General features: G+C 43.7%; 1 protein-coding gene across 1 annotated transcript in view; it reads left to right on the forward strand.

The window, feature by feature from the left end:
* UNC13A (unc-13 homolog A) overlaps positions 1–19,434 on the forward strand; it is a 251,953-nt gene that overhangs the window by 142,016 nt on the left and 90,503 nt on the right. Inside the window, exons 12-15 of the mRNA XM_070736771.1 lie at positions 3,971–4,786; positions 7,897–7,990; positions 10,806–10,849; positions 15,340–15,418. Of these exons, the coding sequence (XP_070592872.1) occupies positions 3,971–4,786; positions 7,897–7,990; positions 10,806–10,849; positions 15,340–15,418 (1,033 nt within the window). The remainder of the gene's footprint in view (positions 1–3,970; positions 4,787–7,896; positions 7,991–10,805; positions 10,850–15,339; positions 15,419–19,434) is intronic.

Consider the following 19,434-nt stretch of genomic DNA (forward strand, 5'->3'; position numbering starts at 1 on the left):
AAACCCTCCTTATATTGGAAATAGAGTGGGCCTTCTTGGTATTTTCTTCCATAAATACCCATAAATGTATTTGCCATGCATTGGTGACCTATTTGGACATTAAAGCTTTGGTCAGCCACAAATAAGAACAATAAATATGCGACAAATATTTTCGTTCACTCATATCCATGAATCCAAGCGACCAGTTAGGTCCCACAGAGTTGGCCTTCTCCAGGTCCCATCGACTAAACAATGCCGTCTGGCGGGACCCAAGGGAAGAGCCTTCTCTGTGGTGGCCCCGACCCTCTGGAACCAACTCCCCCCCAGAGATCAGAGTTGCCCCCACCCTCCTTGCCTTTCATAAGCTCCTTAAAACCCACCTCTGTCGTCAGGCATGGGGGAATTGAGATATCCCCTCCCCCTAGGCTTATAAAATTTATGCATGGTATGTCTGTGTGTATGATTGGTTTCTTAAATAAGGTTTTTTTAAAATTAACTTAAATATTAGATTTGTTCATATTGTTTCACTATTGTTGTTAGCCGTCCTGAGTCTACGGAGAGGAGCAGCATACAAATCAAATCAAATCAAATCAAATAAATAAATAAATAAATAGATAGATAGATAGATAAATAAATAGATAAATAAATAGATAAATAAATAAATATTAAGAGCCGGGGTGGCACAGTGGTTAGAGTTCAGCACTACAGGCTACTTCAGCTAACTGCTAGCCGTAGTTCAGCAGTTCAAATCTCACCACCGGCTCAAAGTTGACTCAGCCTTCCATCCTTCTGAGGTGGGTCAAATGAGGACCCAGATGGGTTTTTTTGGGGGGGGGCAATGTGCTGACTCTGTAAACCGCTTGGAGAGGGCTGTAAAAGCACTGTGAAGAGGTATATAAGTTTAAATGCTATTGCGTCTGCTATTATACCCTGTGCGTTGCCTTTAAGATCAGAGTTTTCCAACCTTGGCAACTTTAAGCTCTCTGGACTTAGCGTTCCCAGAATTCTCCAGCTAGCAGTCTGGGAATTGTAGTCCACACAATGTGACCATTATTCTCAATGGTTTCTTGCCAAAAACACCCATTGCAGAAAACTGATTCGCTTAACAATCACCACAAAAAAGGTTATGAAACAGGGTGCGTTCACATGGTGATCTGCTTAATGACCCCAAACACATATCTGCTTGTAAGTCAAGCTTGTAAGCTTGCATGCTTGTAAGTCAAGTGCTACCTGATAATTCTGTCGTCACAGAGGGCCTCTATGTATGCGTGTATGTGTAAATGCTCATGTATGGACTATTGATTGGAAAGGTGAGTACTGTTTCCCTACTTTTACCTATTTCCTCTCTCCTATTATACCAGCAGCAGGTGTAAACTTTATTTGGCTGTTATCTATAACTGTGATCTCCCTAAAAAACCTGAATCATTGAAGGGGCAGGCTGGTGTTTATTGTTCTATGTTTCTTTGTCTTTGGCTGCTGTCTCTTTTTGTGACATTGCTGCTGGTGGCTTGGCTGTATCTGTGGAACTGGCAAAAAATGGACTCTAGGCATTGTAAAAGCCGTCAGGCTACTAACTGATTGCAAATTGTTTCTTCAGTTCATAGATGGGGGAATACAGTGGTACCTCTACTTACGAACTTAATTCGTTCCGTGACCAGGTTCTTAAGTAGAAAGGTTTGTAAGAAGAAGCAATTTTTCCCATAGGAATCAATGTAAAAGCAAATAATGTGTGCGATTGGGGAAACCACAGGGAAGGTGGAGGCTCTCTTTCCTCCCAGCAGATTCCTAGAGAGTCCCCACGGAGGCTTCTCCCTGCCTTTTCCGGCCTTGTTTCCTCCCAGCAGATTCCTACCCCACGGAGGCTTCTCCCTGCCTTTTCCGGCCTTGTTTCCTCCCAGGAGATTCCTAGAGAGGCCCCACAGAGGCTTCTCTCCACCTTTTCCGGCCCTGTTTCCTCCCAGATTCGTGGAGAGGCCCCACAGAGGCTTCTCCCTGCCTTTTCCAGCCTTGTTTCCTCCCAGGAGATTCCTAGAGAGGCCCCACGGAGGCTTCTCCCTGCCTTTTCCGGCCTTGTTTCCTCCCAGGAAATTCCTAGAGAGGCCCCACAGAGGCTTCTTCCTGCCTTTTCCAGCCTTGTTTCCTCAAAGGAGATTTTTAGAGAGGCCCCACAGAGGCTTCTCCCTGCCTTTTCCAGCCCTGTTTCCTCCCAGGAGATTCCTAGGGAGGCCCCACAGAGGCTTCTCCCTGCCTTTTCCGGCCCTGTTTCCTCCCATGAGATTCCTAAAGAGGCCCCACGGAGGCTTCTCCCTGCCTTTTGCGGTTACAGTTTCAGATGCTCAGGTTTGTAAGTGGAAAATGGTTCTTGAGAAGAGATTTTAAAAAATCTTGAACACCCGGTTCTCATCTAGAAAAGTTCGTAAGTAGAGGCGTTCTTAGGTAAGGTACCACTGTACAGTGGTAGGCTCCAGCTGGTACAGCTAATTGCACACAACTCGTGCAATTAGTGTGTTTCGGCATGGTTTTTTGCTTCCCCAACTCGCCGAAATGCGCACACCCATGCGTCCTCGTGTGAGAGTTTGCTACCTGCACAGGTGCGGGAAGCAAAATTGCACTTGATCCCGCATTCATGCGCCAGAGCCACAGAGCTGCGTGCAATTAGCCGTACCGATAAAAGCCCCCTACTGGGGGAATGACTCCGATTAAGGACTAGCCAGTTTGATCACAGTTCAGTGAGTGTGAGTAACTGGTAGAAAAGTAGTGGACTAAGACAGCTATCAACTGGCATTGAATATCAGCACGATGGTATGACCAGAGTTGGAACTGTTGGCAAAAGCATGTACTTTATTCTGTTAATAGCTAGAAATGGATGGGTTACATGCAATTGCATGTAAGCTTGGAGCTACATACAATTGCAGATTCCTAAACCTTATGTTGGGCTGACCTATAGAACGCTCTAAATATAAGCATTTGCTTATATTTAATGCCTAATGGAATACACATGATTCCTAATCTGTCCTTTTACTGAGCAGCAGCTCATGAAAGCAGATGCCTCCTTATAATGTTTGTTAGTCGATCCCATGGCTTCCCAAAGAAAGGAATTGCCCAGGTCTAAAAGTAATCACAGCCCGCTGTTGAGATTATAATTATGGTACTGCACTGCTCAAAAAAACCCCCAAAGGGAACACTTAAACAACACAATATAACTCCAGGTAAATGAAACTTCTGTGAAATCAAACTGTCCACTTACGAAGCAACACAGATGGACAATCAATTTCACATGCTGTTGTGCGCATTCAACTTTGTACAGAACAAAGTATTCAATGAGAATATTTCATTCATTCAGATCTAGGATGTGATATTTGGGTGTTCCCTTTAATTTTTTTTGAGCAGTATACAGTAGTATCTCTAGATACAAGCTGCTCCACATGCGAGTATTCCAAGATAGGAGCCACGAGGGGAGAGAAATTTCTGTTCCAGACCCGAGCTCAAATTCGGCATACGAGCCGAGCGTCCACTAGGTGGCGCAAGAATCCTTGCTTTTTGTTATCTCGGAGAGGAAAAACAAAGTCTAAAGCCATTTGTTCCAGATACGAGTTGTTCGACATACAAGCTCCCTTCTGGAACGAATTAAACTCGTATCTAGAGGTACTACTGTATAATGAGGCCCAGAATGGGACTTATTTGGAAATGTAATCTGAGCAAGGATACACCCCTGTAAGGTTGGTTACCCTTTTGCTTGGAACTTTTCAGAAGGCCAGTAGAGGTGTAAAATTTCAATCCATCCTTATTATTTTTGGAGGTGTGTGGAAGAAAGACATAGCGATGCTCAATAGTTGTGCTATGTGGACATGTGGGGAAATAAATGTGAGCTAATTCCACCACGTTCTCTTTAAACTCATTTATAACCCCCCATTTTTTTTCTCTTCGGTTTCTGCCTCTCTTTCTCCCTCCTCCCTCCTCAACACCCCCCCCTGCCCATCCCTACATACAGCCCCACTGGGAGCAGCCGCTACGCCTCCTCGGGCGAGCTGAGCCAGGGGAGTTCGCAGCTGAGTGACGAATTTGACCCTGACGATGTCAGCCTGGACGAGCGGGACGGCGACTCCTACCACTCTTGCCACAGCTCCGTGAGCTACCACAAGGACTCCCCGCACTGGGACGAAGAGGAGGATGACTTCTACCTGGAGGAGGAGGAAGAGGAGGAATTCAACGAAGAGTACAGCGAGAATGAGGAGTACTACCCCAAGGACAAGGCCCCCGACACGGACCACGAATCGTACCCCAAGGAGGCTCCTCTGCAGCAGCAAGAGACGCCGCCGCCGAAGGCCGCACAGGCCCAGCCGCCCCCGCTATTTGCTCTCTCCCAGCAGAAGCCTCCTCAGCAGGCCCAACAGCAGCAGCTCCAGCAGAAGCCGGCCCAGCAGGCCCAAGCCCAGCCTCCGCCGCAGAAGCCACCGCAGCAGGCCCAACAACAGGTGCCGCCGGCGCAACAGAGGCAGCAGCAGGCCTTGCAGCAGAAAATGCCTCCTCAGGGGCAGCAGAAGCAACAGCCCCAGCTGCAACACATGGAGGTGGTGCCGCCGGTGCAACAGAAGCAACAGCCCCAGCTGCACCACACGGAGCAAAAACAGCCGCCGACACCACAGCAGCAGCAGCAGCAGCAGATGCCCCCGAGGTTGCAACAGCAAGTCCAGAAAGAGGAGAAGGTGGATGAGGTTCCAGCTGTCCTGCAGCAGGAGAAACCAGCAGAAGAGGCTCCGGTTGTGGAGGAGACCCCCCAGGAAGAGCCCCCCAAGATAGAAGAGAAGTAAGTTGGATAACCATTTGTCGTGGTTAGTTGTAGGGCAGTGATGGCGAACCTGTTTTTCCCCTCGGGTGCTAAAAGCATGCATGCATGTACTATTGTGCCCAAACCCATAATTCAACGCCTCCCTGCACATGTACCTCCCTGCACGTGTGATTCCCCCATGCTGCCCTGCCCCCTGTGAATGCACACACAATCCCCCCATTCACATGTTTCTCAACTTATTTAGTTAGTTAGTTAGTTAGTTCAATGCACAATAATACACAATGAAGGTTATAGAAGTTATACTTGAGTAAAATATATTAGAGAAAGAATAGAAGTGAAAACTTAGGAATAGAATATATCAATTAGAGAATACAGTGTTCCCTCGATTTTCGCGGGTTCAAACTTCGCGAATAGCCTATACCACGGTTTTTCAAAAAATATGAATTAAAAATAACTTTGCGGGTTTTTTCCTATACCACGGTTTTTCCCCACCCAATGACATCATATGTCATCGCCAAACTAATAATTTTTGCAAATAAATAACAAACAAAATAATTATTGTTAATAAATAATTATGTTTATAAATATCAGGATCACTAAGTGTCTTATTCAATGGTGAGTACCAGTAATAATGGTGAGCAAATGGTTGTTAAGGGAATGGGAAATGGTAATTTAGGGGTTTAAAGTGTTAAGGGAAGGCTTGTGATACTGTCCATAGCCAAAAATGGTTCCGCATCTCTACTTCACGGAAATTCGACTTTCGCGGACGGTCTCGGAACGCATCCCCTGCGGAAATCGAGGGAACACTGTATATCAATTGAGCCGGGGTGGCGCAGCAGGTAGAGTGCTGTACTGCAGGCCACTGAAGCTGACTTGTAGATCTGAAGGTCAGCGGTTCAAATCTCATCACCGGCTCAAGGTTGACTCAGCCTTCCATCCTTCCGAGGTGGGTAAAATGAGGACCCGGATTGTGGGGGCAATAGCCTTGCTCTGTTAAAAAAAGTGCTATTGCTAACATGTTGTAAGCCGCCCTGAGTCTAAGGAGAAGGGCGGCATAAAAATCAAATAAATAAATAAATAAATATCAATTAGAGAATTTTTCGCTCTTTCCAGGCTCCAGAGGCATCGTTGGAGCCTGGGAAGGGCGAAAGTGGCTTCCCTGCCCCCTGGAGGGCCTCTGGAGGCTGGAAGTGCCTTCCCAGAGCCTCCATGCAAGCCGAAAATCAGCTGGCACACACATACGCATTGCAGATTAATTAGAGCAACAGCTCGCATGCCGGGAGGTATGGCTCCGTGTGGCACCTGTGGTACGCATGCCATAGGTTTGCCATCACTGGTGTAGGGTTTCCTGCCTAAGTAGGGGGTTGGACTAGAAGACCTCCAAGGTCCCTTCTGACTTGTTGTTGTTGTCATTATTATTATCCCCACAGGCATGGGGGAATTGAGACATCTCCCCCAGGCCTATATACTTTATGCATGGTATGTTTGTGTGTATGTCTGGTTTTTAGATAAGGGTTTTTTAGATATTTTTAAATATTAGATTTGTTGTACATTGTTTTTTGTTATTGCTGTGAGCTGCCCCGAGTCTGCGGAGAGGGGCGGCATACAAATCTAATTAATAATAGTAATAATAATAATAATAATAATAATAATAATAATAATATAATAACAACAACAACAACAATTATTATTATTATTATTATTATCATTATTATTATTATCATTATCATTATTATGAGATTCTTTATGGTAAAAGTCAGTTTCCTTTCTGCCGAGATCAGTCTCAGTCCTGCTGTGGGGCAGCTTTGAGCCTGAGAGACCCTTTGTGGATCCCTTTGCCACCCACCATGCTACATTTGGCCTCAGAGAGCTAGAAACACCATATTAATCACCCACAGGGTGCATGGCATAGGATCATAATGTGGAATTCTGGGAGATGAAAATGAAAATATAGCTAGCACCTGGGTTTTGAAAGGAGTAAGCAGTGGTTCTCAACCTTTCTAATGCCGCAACCGGTCAATACAGTTCCTCGTGTTGTGATGATCCCCAACCATAAGTCTAGCGCCAATTATCCCAAGAGAGCTTTAAGCTGATTGGCGGGAAGGTCAGAGGGACACCTCTACCGTAAACACCTGATTGGTCAGATTGTAAAAATATGTTCCAAGGCCAGAGTTTAAACAACTAAATCAACTAAACAACATCGTCTTCCCCAGGGGAAGAGCCTTCTCTGTGGCAGCCCCGGCCCTCTGGAACCAACTCCCCCCCGGAGATTAGGACTGCCCCCAACCTCCTTGCCTTTCGTAAACTCCTGAAAACTCATCTATGTCGCCAGGCATGGGGAAAATAATATACCCCTTAGCTATTGTAATTTATGTATGGTTTGTTTGAGCTGTATGATTATTTTTATAAGGGTTTTTTAAAATTGTTTTTTAACTATTAGATTTGTATATTGTGTATTGTCCTGTTGTGAGCCGTTCCGAGTCCTCGGAGAGGGCTGGCATACAAATTTAATAAATTATTATTAATAATAGTAATAATAATAATAATAATCATCATCATCATCATCATCATCATCACCATCATCATCTTCGGAGAGGGGCGGCATACAAATCTAATACATTTTTATTTTTATTTTTATTATTAATCTACATCCAATTTCAACCAGACACTTATGGGCCCTTTGGGAAAGTGTATGTATCAATGTTGACCACATTGAAAATCCTGATTTAGAGGGAAACACCTTTCTTCTGGCTGACTTCCCGTGAAAGGTTTAAATAAGGTCCAGGAGGGAAGTGTTTTTAATAGGAAAGTGAACACAAGAACAAGGGGACACAATCTAAAGTTAGTGCGGGGAAAGATCAAAAGCAACATGAGAAAATATTATTTTACTGAAAGAGTAGTAGATCCTTGGAACAAACTTCCAGCAGACGTGATTGGTAAATCCACAGTAACTGAATTTAAACATGCTTGGGATAAACATATATCCATCCCAAGATAAAATACAGGAAATAGTATAAGGGCAGACTAGATGGACCATGAGGTCTTTTTCTGCCGTCAGTCTTCTATGTTTCTATGTTTCTAAGATCAAATGCCGGACTTTGCACTTGACCTCTTCATTCTGGTTACAGGCAGAAGGAGGAAGTTGAAGTGGTAGACCCCAAAGCACGAGCAAAGGCCAACTGGTTACGGGCATTCAACAAAGTCTGCATGCAGCTCCAAGAGGTAAGTATCCCTCATGAAATCACGGACATGCTTTGAGAAATGTGATTTGTTTGATATACGGAGCGTTCCATATGCATATCCAACTATACAACTATTCGTTTAGCAAGCATTCAAAGTTACAATGTCATTTTTAAAAAGTGACTTACAAGCAGTGAAGGGCTGCAAAAAAATGTTTACTACCACACTGTGGGGGTGGCTTAGTTTGTGGGCAGCGTTCCCCTTAAGCTGCGTACGTGCGCACGCGCGTGCCCCAAAATACCCCCCCCCCGCGCACCCTTTTCCACGGGCGCGCGCTCCCCATCCCCCTGCCAGCCCACGGGGGGTGCGGGGGCAGGGAGGTGCCGGCAGTAGAAGGAAAGGGAGCCGCGGCCACCCCTGCCTCCCCACGGTGCCTCCGGCCTCCTCGCACCCCTGGCCTCTTGGTCCTGTCCCCCGCCTGCCCTATCCACCCCCTCTTCTCCTCCTCCGCCTCCTGCCTTGGGGCGTGACTTCTCCCGTGGCGGTGGCTGTAGCTTCTCCTCCTCCTCCACTTCTGCGCTCCCAGCCAGGGGGCTGAGAGAGAGGGTTTTCTCCACGCACTTCGGGAATCCCCGCCCCGCCCCTCTCGCAGCCCCTTCGCTGGGAGCGCTTTTGTCCCGGACTTTCAGCAAGGGGGCTGCAGTAGAGGCAGGGCAGGCGTTCCCGAAGAGCTCGGAGAAAACGTTCTCGCAGCCCCCTCGCTGACAGAGAGAGAGAGACAGAGAGAGAGAGAAAAAGTAAGTGAGAAAGAGAGAGAGAAAGAAAGGGGGGAGAGATAGATAGCAAGAGAGAGAAGAGAAAGAAAGCAATAGAGAGAGAGAGAGAAAACAACAGAGAAAGAGAGAGAGAGAAGGGGGGGAGAGAGATAGAAAGAAAGAGTGAGAGAGAAAGAAAACAAGAGAGAAAGAGAGAGAGAGAGAGAGCAAGAGGGGAGAGAGATAGAAAGAGAGGGACAGAGAAAGTGAGAAAAAGAGAGAGAGAAAGAGGGGGAGAGAGAAAGAGAGAGAAATGACTCTTGATTTAAAGCATATGGTAAAAAGCACCCAAATAATAACAGAAACCCCCCCCCCAGCCGTTTGTGTGTGTGTGTGTGTGAACTCTTGAACCATTTCCAATAGCTCACCTGTTATTGGAAATGGTTCAAGAGTTCACACACACACACACACACACAAGGGGGGAGGAGAGAGGGATGGAAAAAGAGGAGAAGATAGTAATAATAGTAATAGATTTTGGTTTTGTTTTATTATTAATTTCTTTTAATAAAAAAGAAGGGAATTATTTATTTATTTATTTATTTATACATATATACGTACATACATACTTCTATGCCGCCCAGTCCCAAAAGGACTGCCCCTCAGACACTATACACCGGAAAAAAATTAGAGGGAACATTGTTTGTGGGTGTGACTTGCCAGCCATGTGACGAGGTGGGAGTGGCTTCAATTGTGGTTGTGAGTCCAGGCCCACGTACAGCATGCTACTCTCCATCCCGAACGTTACTTCTAGTGAAAAAGGTACAACCTAAGCTTAAATCCATCAATTGGAAAAGAAAAACCATCTTTTTACTCTCCCTATTAAATATCTTTCAGATAAAACCTCATGTGCCCTCCTTCTGCCACACCCACAAAATCAGCCACACCCACAGTGTGGCAGTAAAAATTTTGGCTGCCCATGACTGTTGTAGCCTAAATAAAATTCCTTCCCCTGGGAATCAAGGATGTTGGTGCAGGGTGGAGACTGAGGTCATCTAGCAACTGGCCCTTATGCTGATTGGACCATCTGACTGAGACTCTGGGAGGGAAGTGATGGAATTTTACTTGTAATTGGGGCAAACCAGTGCCATCTTAGATCCAGTTTTCCACCAAGAGTATGCTAATTTGATATGTCCTAATAAAAATATTCTTTGGGGAACTTGTTTGCCTTAGAGTTCTTATTGGATCGGGAGTCACTGCTCACAGTCACTCATGCCCTCATCACCTCGAGGCTCAACTACTGTAATGTTCTCTACATGGGGCTACCTTTGAAGAATGTTCGGAAACTTCAGATCGTGCAGAATGCAGCTGCGAGAGCAATCATGGGCTTCTCTAAGTATGCCCATGTTACTCCAACACTCTGCAGTCTGCATTGGTTGCCGATCAGTTTCCGGTCACAATTCAAAGTGTTGGTTATGACCTATAAAGCCCTACATGGCATCGGACCAGGATATCTGCAAGACCACCTTCTGCCGCATGAATCCCAGCAACCGTTTAGGTCCCACCGAGTTGGCCTTCTCCAGGTCCCGTCGACTAAACAATGTCGTCGGGCGAGATCCAGGGGAAGAGCCTTCTCTGGTGGCTCCGACCCTCTGGAACCAGCTCCCCCCAGAGATTAGGATTGCCCCCACCCTCCTTGCCTTTCGTAAACTCCTTAAAACCCACCTCTGCCGTCAGGCATGGGGGAATTGAAACATCCCCCCTTGCCCATGTAGTTTTTGTGTATGATTCGATTGTGTGCTTGTTTTTTATACATTGGGGTTTCTTTTTTTGGACTTTTTAACCTAAAACTGTAATTTAGATTTCTAAATATTAGATTTGTTACTATGTACTGTTTTTTGCCATTGTTGCGAGCCGCCCCGAGTCTGCGGAGAGGGGCGGCATACAAATCCAATAAATCTAATCTAATCTAATCTAAACAGAATGTATTACGTGACAACAACAAGAGCACATTGTTTGCAAAGAAAGGACTTGTGGACTAGAATCCTTGGTTGCAACAAGTCACAGCAGAGTCTCAGCTAAATTAATCGTTTTCTGTTTTTCAGGCTCGAGGCGAAGGCGAATCAAAATCCCTCTGGTTTAAAGGCGGGTGAGTTCCTGTCCTGGAGAATGGGGGTAAAATGGAAACACTCTTCGGATGACTTGTAGATTGCTGTTTTCGAAAGGTTCTGTCTTAATTTCAAGTTGTTCCCAACATTTCTCCAAGTAGGTTCTAAAGAACATCACTAGATGTTTTTCAAGGAGATATTGATTATTGCAACGTGCTCTACATGGGCCTTGAAGAGTGTTCGGAGACTGCAGATAGTCCAGAATGCAGCCACACGAGCTGATATGGGTGCACCTTGGTACGCCCATATAACACCAACACTCTGCGTGTTGCATTAGTCTCTGGTCACAATTCAAGGTGTTGGTTATTACCTATAAATCCCTACATGGCTTAGGGCCTGACTATTTACGGGACCATCTCCTGCCACATACCTCCAGAGACCTATTAGATCGCACAGAATCGGCCTCCTCCGGGTCCCGTCGACTAAACAATGTAGGTTGGCGTGGGCGTCGGGGAGGGCCTTTTCTGCTGCTGCCCTGGCTCTATGGAACCAACTCTCCCCCAATATTCACACTGCTCCCACTCTACTGGCCTTTCGAAAAACTGTTAAGACCTGGCTTTGCCGACAGGCCTGGGGGTCATGGATCTTAACATCGGACACGCCTGAACTATGCTTGACTGGTATGTATGTCGTTATTAGATTGGATTTAGGGTTTTTATAGGGGGTTATAATATAACCCCTGTAAAATATATGTCAAAACAACGTCGTCTGGCGGGACCCAGGGGAAGAGCCTTCTCTGTGGCGGCCCCGGCCCTCTGGAATCAACTCCCCCCGGAGATTAGGACTGCGCTCACCCTCCTTGCCTTTCGTAAACTCCTGAAAACCCACCTATGTCGCCAGGCATGAGGAAATTGATATACCCCTCGGCTGTTCCGTTTTATGTATGATTTGTTTGGGCTGTATGATTGTTTTTAATAAGGGTTTTAAAATTGTTTTTTTTATATATTTGATTTGTACTTTGTATTGCTTGTTGTGAGCCACACCGAGTCCTCGGAGACGGGCGGCATACAAATCTAATAAATAAATAAATAATAATAATAATAATTATTATTATTAATAATAATAATAATAAATAATTATATTAATAATAATTATTATTAATTATTATTGTTATTTTAGTTAGGGTTTATTGTGGGGTTTTATAATTATTGCTAATATTTGACTTATTTTTATTATTGTAGTAGTATATTGCTTTTATTGTTGTAAGCCAACCTGAGTCCTACGGGATTGGGCAGCTTAGAAGTCAAATAAATTAAATTTAAATTAAATTAGACAACCATTTATCTAGGAAGGTAGAAGCAGAGGGTTGGATTAGTTTAGATCGTTTGTATTATTACAGAGGGAAAAAATGTCCTCCCCCCCTAAAAAAGCTGCCAGCAACCACGTCACACCTGCACCTTCAGATGGCAAATATCTGTGAAATGTAATCTCGCTCTGCAAAGATTTTTGCAGAACCTAACAATTGTTTTTGACAGATGGGGCATTGGAATGGTTTCCATTTAATCAGATCTAGAATGCAGATCTCCTTATCTGACAGTATTTCATAGATGACAATACTGTAACGCTCAGGACTTATTACAAGAATCGACATCCTGCAGTTATAAGATTACATTAGACGATCTAACAGATGGCACTCAATAGCGGTTAGCTCTTGGCAGGATTTGACAAATGCAAGAAGCATTTGGTGCGATTTATGGCCATACATTTAGCGAGACTTTTGTATTTTCCTTTTGAAGTTAAAATGGCAGGATTTCAATAGTGGGAGACAGATTTCAAAAAACTGCAATTGTTCAAAATCCCGAGCAGTAAAATTTAATTTCCTGGGTCCTTCAACTTGGGCACTACGCATTTTAAAACAAATTAAAAATTAAACTCTAATTAAAAGAATATGATTACATTTGGCATAAAGTATTGTGAAATATGTATTAAACTATGCAGGGTGTAAGGAACACGGTGGCTCAGTGGCTAAAAGGCTGAGTTTATTGGTCAAAAGGTCAGACGTTGAGTGGTTCAAATCCCTAGGGCCATGTAACGGGGTGAGCTCCCATTACTTGTCCCAGATTCTGGCAATCTAGCAGTTCGAAAGCACATAAAAAATGCAAGTAGAAAAATAGGTACCACCTTTGGTGGGAAGGTAACAGCGTTCTCTGAGCCTTTGGCCTAATGAACCCCAGTTCATTAAAACAATCATCCACATTCATCCCATATACACTCCAATCGTTGGCTGGGGCTAGGTCTAACACTCAATGGCCCCAAGCCTGCCAGCAAAGGTGAGTTTTTAAAGCCTTGCGGAAGGCCAGGAAGGGTGGGAGTGGTATCAATCCCTGGAGGGAGTTGATTCCATACCTCTCGAAAGAATAGATTCACATCTCGTTCAACTCTGGCATTCGCTGTCAAACTTGTGACTACTAAAGTATCTATGTGCCAATCCAGACCTTCCAAAATGGGGAAATAATTCTCTGAAAGAAGACATCATGATTTCCGCTTTGGAATAAAAGTACAGTGACACCTCATCTTACGAACTTAATTGGTTCCGGGACGAGGTTTGTAAGGTGAAAAGTTTGTAAGATGAAACAATGTTTCCCATAGGAATCAATGGAAAAGCAATTAATGTGTGCAAGCCCAAAACTCACCCCTTTTGCCAGCCAAAGAGCCCGTTTTTGCGCTCCTGGGATTCCCCTGAGGCTCCCGTCCATGGGAAACCCCACCTCCAGACTTCCGTGTTTTTGTGATGCTGCAGGGGAATCCCAGCAGCACAAAAACAGGTGCTTCGCTGGCAACGGAAGTCCAGAAGTGGGGTTTCCCAGCGAGGGGACCCACAGCGAAATTGCAGCATCGCAAAAACACGGAAGTCCTCGAAACCCCACCTCTGGACTTCCGTTGCCAGCTAAGTGCCCATTTTTACGCTGCTGGGATTCCCCTGCAGCATCGCAAAAACATGGAAGTCCAGAGATGGGGTTTCCCATGGAGGGGAGCCTCAGGGGAATCCCAGCAGCGCAAAAAGGGGCGCTTCGCTGGCAGCAGAACTCTGGAGGCGGGGCATCCCAGTGGCGGCGGCTTGGGTTTGTAAGGTGAAAATAGTTTGGAAGAAAAGGCAAAAAAATCTTAAACCCCGGGTTTGTATCTCAAAAAGTTTGTATGAGGAGGCGTTTGTAAGACGAGGTATCACTGTATTTGAATTGAGATTCCCCATATTCTGACTGTTTGATAGTTGCAAGTCAGTACTTTTTACAGTAAACCAGGGGTGAAATGTTCCTGGTTCGCTCGTGCCTGTCGGACGTTGGAGAGCCGGTTGCGAAGGGAGTGCAAGGCTCCGCCCACCCTCCCGGATATCCAGCCGGGTGGGTGGAGCCTCATGCCCTCTTCGTGATCGTCTCTCCAATAATCAACAGGAATGAGAGAACCAGGAGCATTTCACCCCTGTAGTAGACCCTTGGCCATCCCAAGTTATTTCAGAAAAGGGCACCATCTCCTGTCTTTGGCAAATTGTGTAAGGTTTTGTAGCTCTTTTGAATTTTGGTTTGATAAGACATTATTATTATTATTATTATTATTATTATTATTAATTAGATTTATATGCCTCTCCATAGACTCGGGGCGGCTCACAACAATAATAAAACAGTATATAATAAACAAATCTAATATTTAAAAACTATCTAAAAACCCATTCATTTAAAACCATTCAATGCAAGCATACCATACATAATACTATATAAGCCAAGGGGAAATGTCTCAATTCCCCCATGCCTGACGGCAGAGGTGAGTTTTAAGAGGTTTGAGAAAGGCAAGGAGGGTAGGGGCAATCCTAATCTCCGGGGGGAGCTGGTTCCAGAGGGTTGGGCCGCCACAGAGAAGGCTCTTCCCCTGGGTCCCGCCAAACGGCATTTTTAGTTGAGGGGACCCGGAGAAGGCCAACTCTGTGGGACCTAACCGGTCGCTGGGATTCGTGTGGCAGAAGGCTGTCTCGGAGATATTCTGGTCCGATGCCATGAAGGGCTTTATAGGTCATAACCAACACTTTGAATTGTGACCAGAAACTGATCGGCAACCAATGCAGATTGTGGAGTGTTGGTGTGACATGGGCATACCTGATTGCTCCCGCAGCCGTGATGTAAAAGAAAGAGATGTTGGGACTTTGGAAAATGAAGTTGCCCTCTATGTTTAAGTGTCTTTAAAATCAGCCACTGTATTATCACATTCCCATAAGGAAGTCCATAATCCGGCAAGGGACAACATCAGAATTCTCCCCTCCCGTCCCATCCAAGTACTGTACAGAATAAATATAAAGACCTCCAGGACAATGGTCAACATTGTGCATGTGCCTATCCGAATACTTCCATTGCTTCATCTATTGATACCTCCCCTTCCTGTCCCTTCTCTGCTTCCCTGTCCTAAACTTGTTTCAAATTTCCTCCACCCTTCCTTCACCCTGTCCTCTTGTATGATCTGACTTTTTTTGTCTTTTCTCCAGGCCTGGTGGCGGGTTGATCATAATTGATAGTATGCCTGACATTCGCAAAAGAAAACCCATACCCCTAGTTAGCGATTTGGTGAGGTTTCTTCTTCTAACGTCTTTCTTTTCTCTCTCTCTCCAGCAGCTGCTGGCTTTATCTGCTCTGGAACAGCAGGAATTCCACTAAATGTGTCTATGGAGCCAGCTAAAGGGAGGATGAATGTGATCTCGTAGATTGAAGTCCTTGAATACAGTATTTTGTAATTTGAGATCTGGTGTAATCTTTGGCTGAGGCAGTGGATTGAAAACAAAAATTGTGTAAATTCCCTGGAAACCGCAAATGTCTTAAGTAGACTCATTTGACCGATTGACTGTTTGATTTCATTGGTGAAGGAAGGAAGACAGGTTGACCACATTGGCAAGATCTCTCTTTATTTGTTTGTCTATTTATTTATTTGTTTGTTTGTTTATTTTGTCCAATACACAATGAGGGTTTTAGTGGGTATATATCTATATACACATAGTAAAATACATGATGAAGGTTATAGAGGAGATACTCATAGTAAAATATATCTAAGAAAGAATAGAAAAGAAGGTATAGTAATAGAACATATCAATGAAAGAATAGAAGAAGAGATATAGGAATAGAAGAAAGGAATAGGAGATATAGGAGAGCAATAGGACAGGGGACGGAAGGCACTCTAGTGCACTTGTACTCACCCCTTACTGACCTCTTAGGAATCTGGAGAAGTCAAGCGTGGATAATCTAAGGGTAAAGTGTTGGGGGTTTGGGGATGACACTATGGAGTCCGGTAATGAGTTCCACGCTTCGACAACTCGGTTACCGAAGTCATATTTTTTACAGTCAAATTTGGAGCGGTTAATATTAAGTTTAAATCTGTCGTGTGCTCTTGTGTTGTTGTGGTTGAAGCTGAAGTAGTCGCCGACTGCATTGCACCAGTTCTCAAATTATAACAACGAATAATTTTTAATTCCTTCAAAATTCAAAGGCCTGGAAGAAAACCAGCAAATAATAATTGCTGCCACAATTTTTGTGACGATCCCCTTTCTGCCCTAAAAAATGTAGCTCACGACAGCACCTGGAGACAGGATTGGCCGGGAAGGAAAAGATCGCATCCTCCATTACTCTGGCTCCAGCAGGCACCGCCTCTTATTCAGTTGCCTCTGCTTCGCTTCGCTAATAAAGCTTGTTTTATTTCTCTTCCATCTTCTGCTTGCTGATGCTGTTGTGGGTGCAATTCTCTCTCAGGGGAGCCGCAGTAAAGTTTCTGCGCTGCATTAACAGTATGCCCGACATTAAGGCTGGACGTAAATCTCTTCCGCTAGTGATCAGCGATCTGGTGAGAACGAGGTGAAAGGGAGAACCCCGTCCCGGAATCCTCTCCCCCTGAACCCAGGATCCCAATAACAACCAGTTGCAAATGCCTGACGTAACCAACGCTGTACAAAATCCTTAACCCAACATGGAACACCAAATGTCTCCCTGCATTTTAATTTTCCAATGTTGTCCCCTTCCTCCTAACACCACACTCCCAAATCTCACTATTCCCAAGTTACAACCCTTCCTGTTGTGCGAGGTCCACCCTTCAACGTGTTTTTGACCCACCACAATCCTTGCACTTTTCCTTGTATGCTTCCCTTATTGACAGATTTCCCTAACCATCAGCCTTTCGGAGAAGGCATAGTTCAGTGAGAACTTACCTTTGAAGGAGATGCTTTAGGTAAACTGTCTCGGCAGGACTGCTGGACTAAAATTTTAGAGTATAGAATACAGGGTTCCCTCGATTTTCGCAGGTTCGAACTTCGCGAAACGTCTACACCACGGTTTTTCAAAAATATTAATTAAAAAATACTTTGCGGGTTTTTTTCCCTATACCACGGTTTTTCCCGCCCGATGACGTCATATGTCATCGCCAAACTTTCGTCTGCCTTTAATAAATATTTTTAAAATAAACTTTAATAAATAAACACGGTGAGTAATAATCTAAATGGTTGCTAAGGGAATGGGAAATTGCAATTTAGGGGCTTAAAGTGTTAATGGAAGGTTTGTGATACTGTTCATAGCCAAAAATAGTGTATTTACTTCCGCATCTCTACTTTGCGGAAATTCGACTTTCGCGGGTGGTCTCGGAACGCATCCCCCGCGAAAATCGAGGGAACACTGTATTGGGAAAGTTAGCCAAAAGCAACCATACTTCAGTGGTAGATAAATGAACTGGGCTAGGACCCCAGCATCTCCAGGAAGAAGAGAGAATATTATCCTCTTCATTAGCTTTGTGAGATCACTCAACTCTAAGATGTATAAACAAGCCATTCATATAGAATGCAGTACCTAAAATATTTCTGCCTAGTTGCTATCCTTTGCTAACTTCTGCACTCAAGAAATTATGCGGACTAGTGTGTACAGTATATTAAAATTTCTATGTCAACAAAAATCATTCAAAATTTGCAAATCCTGAAAGTTCTCATCAAGTGGTTGATTAAAACTATTATTAGAGTGACTACCATAATTCAGTGGGGAGAAGTCATTGGAATGTCGGCTTGTGACATCCAGGGCTTCCTAATATTTCCTAGAGCAACTTCCTTCAGTTTTTTGGGGAAATTATTGCTTTATATTTATACTAAATTTATATATGTGATTGTGAAGAGCTCCAAAGTTCTTCAGATCCCAAAGCTTGTTAGTTGGAAAATGATCAGAGTTATCAAATGTCATCAAGGAACCCTGGAATTATATCTAAGTATACTGCTCAAAATAAATAAATAAAGGGAACACTCAACACATCCTAGATCTGAACGAATAAAATATTCTCCTTGAATACTTTGTTCTGTACAAAGTTGAATGTGCACAACAGCATGTGAAATTGATTGTCAATCAGTGTTGCTTCCTAAGTGGACAGTTTGATTTCACAGAAGTTTGATTTACTTGAAGTTATATTGTGTTGTTTAAGTGTTCCCTTTATTTTTTTTGAGCAGTGTATAAACAGGAAGCCTGATAGAATTCCTAATTTTAAGTCCTAAGCTGAACTTTATTTCCCAATACTGTACTTATTATCTGAGGCCTCTAAAAGATACTAGAAAGCCTAGATGTGATACTTCACAAGTCTCAATGCAAAATTCAGGAATTATAGTTTTATTTTTAAAAATATATGAAAAAAAATTAAATTTATTTCAAGTAGGTTTGAATTTAAAAGTTTAGCCGTCCTTGAAAGCTAAGTTCTGGTATGATATAAATCACCATCACCTACAGGTTTGATTCCCTTCACTCCTGCACCTTTGCTTGCCTGTCTATTACTAACTTCCTGCTTGCAACATCTGGATGTTATTGTCCTTCCTTTGTCTGTCTACTGCCTGGGCTTCTGCTCCTTCTCTTTGGATAATGCAGCTTCTTTTGTGTCTTTTGCAATAGAGGGGGGGGGAGGGGGAGAATGCTGAAGCCGGTGTCTTATTTACAAGTATCGAACTTTGGTGTGTGGGTTGGAATAGCACTTTGAACAGCCAATGGGTTGTAGATAGATTGACGTATCATGGACGGTAAACTTTTGCCACGAAGAAATGTATTAGTTAGTTAGTTAGTTAGTTAGTTAGTTAGTTAGTTAGTTAGTTAGTCCAATACACAATGAAGGTTATAGAGGATTATACTCATAGTAAATCAGAGAAAGAATAGAAGAGATATAGGAATAAAATATAGGAATAAAGATATAGAATATATAAGATATGGGAATAAAATATATCAATGAAAGAATAGAGAAAGGATATAGGAATAGAAGAAAAGATATAGGAGATATAGGAGAAGCAATGTTATGGCATGATAGGCATTATTTATTTATCCTCTGCGAATTTGATGAGTTTGTAGGAATTGTTTTGCAACCAAGTCACTAAGGGACACAGTAAAAGAGTGCTGATATTGGTGAGTGGAGAAGGTAGGGTAGGGTTAAGTGGGAATATGGGTGTGAAGTCTAAAACCAAGTTAAAACCTCCTCAACATAATGCCCTTCAAATGTGCTGAAAATTCTGAAGTCTCACCACATTTGGCGAACCAGGATTGAAGAAAGTAGATATTAATAGATATTGGAATGGAATGGAAACTTGTGG

Source organism: Erythrolamprus reginae, chromosome 1, assembly GCF_031021105.1.
Source record: "Erythrolamprus reginae isolate rEryReg1 chromosome 1, rEryReg1.hap1, whole genome shotgun sequence".
Taxonomy (NCBI): Eukaryota; Metazoa; Chordata; class Lepidosauria; order Squamata; family Dipsadidae; genus Erythrolamprus; species Erythrolamprus reginae.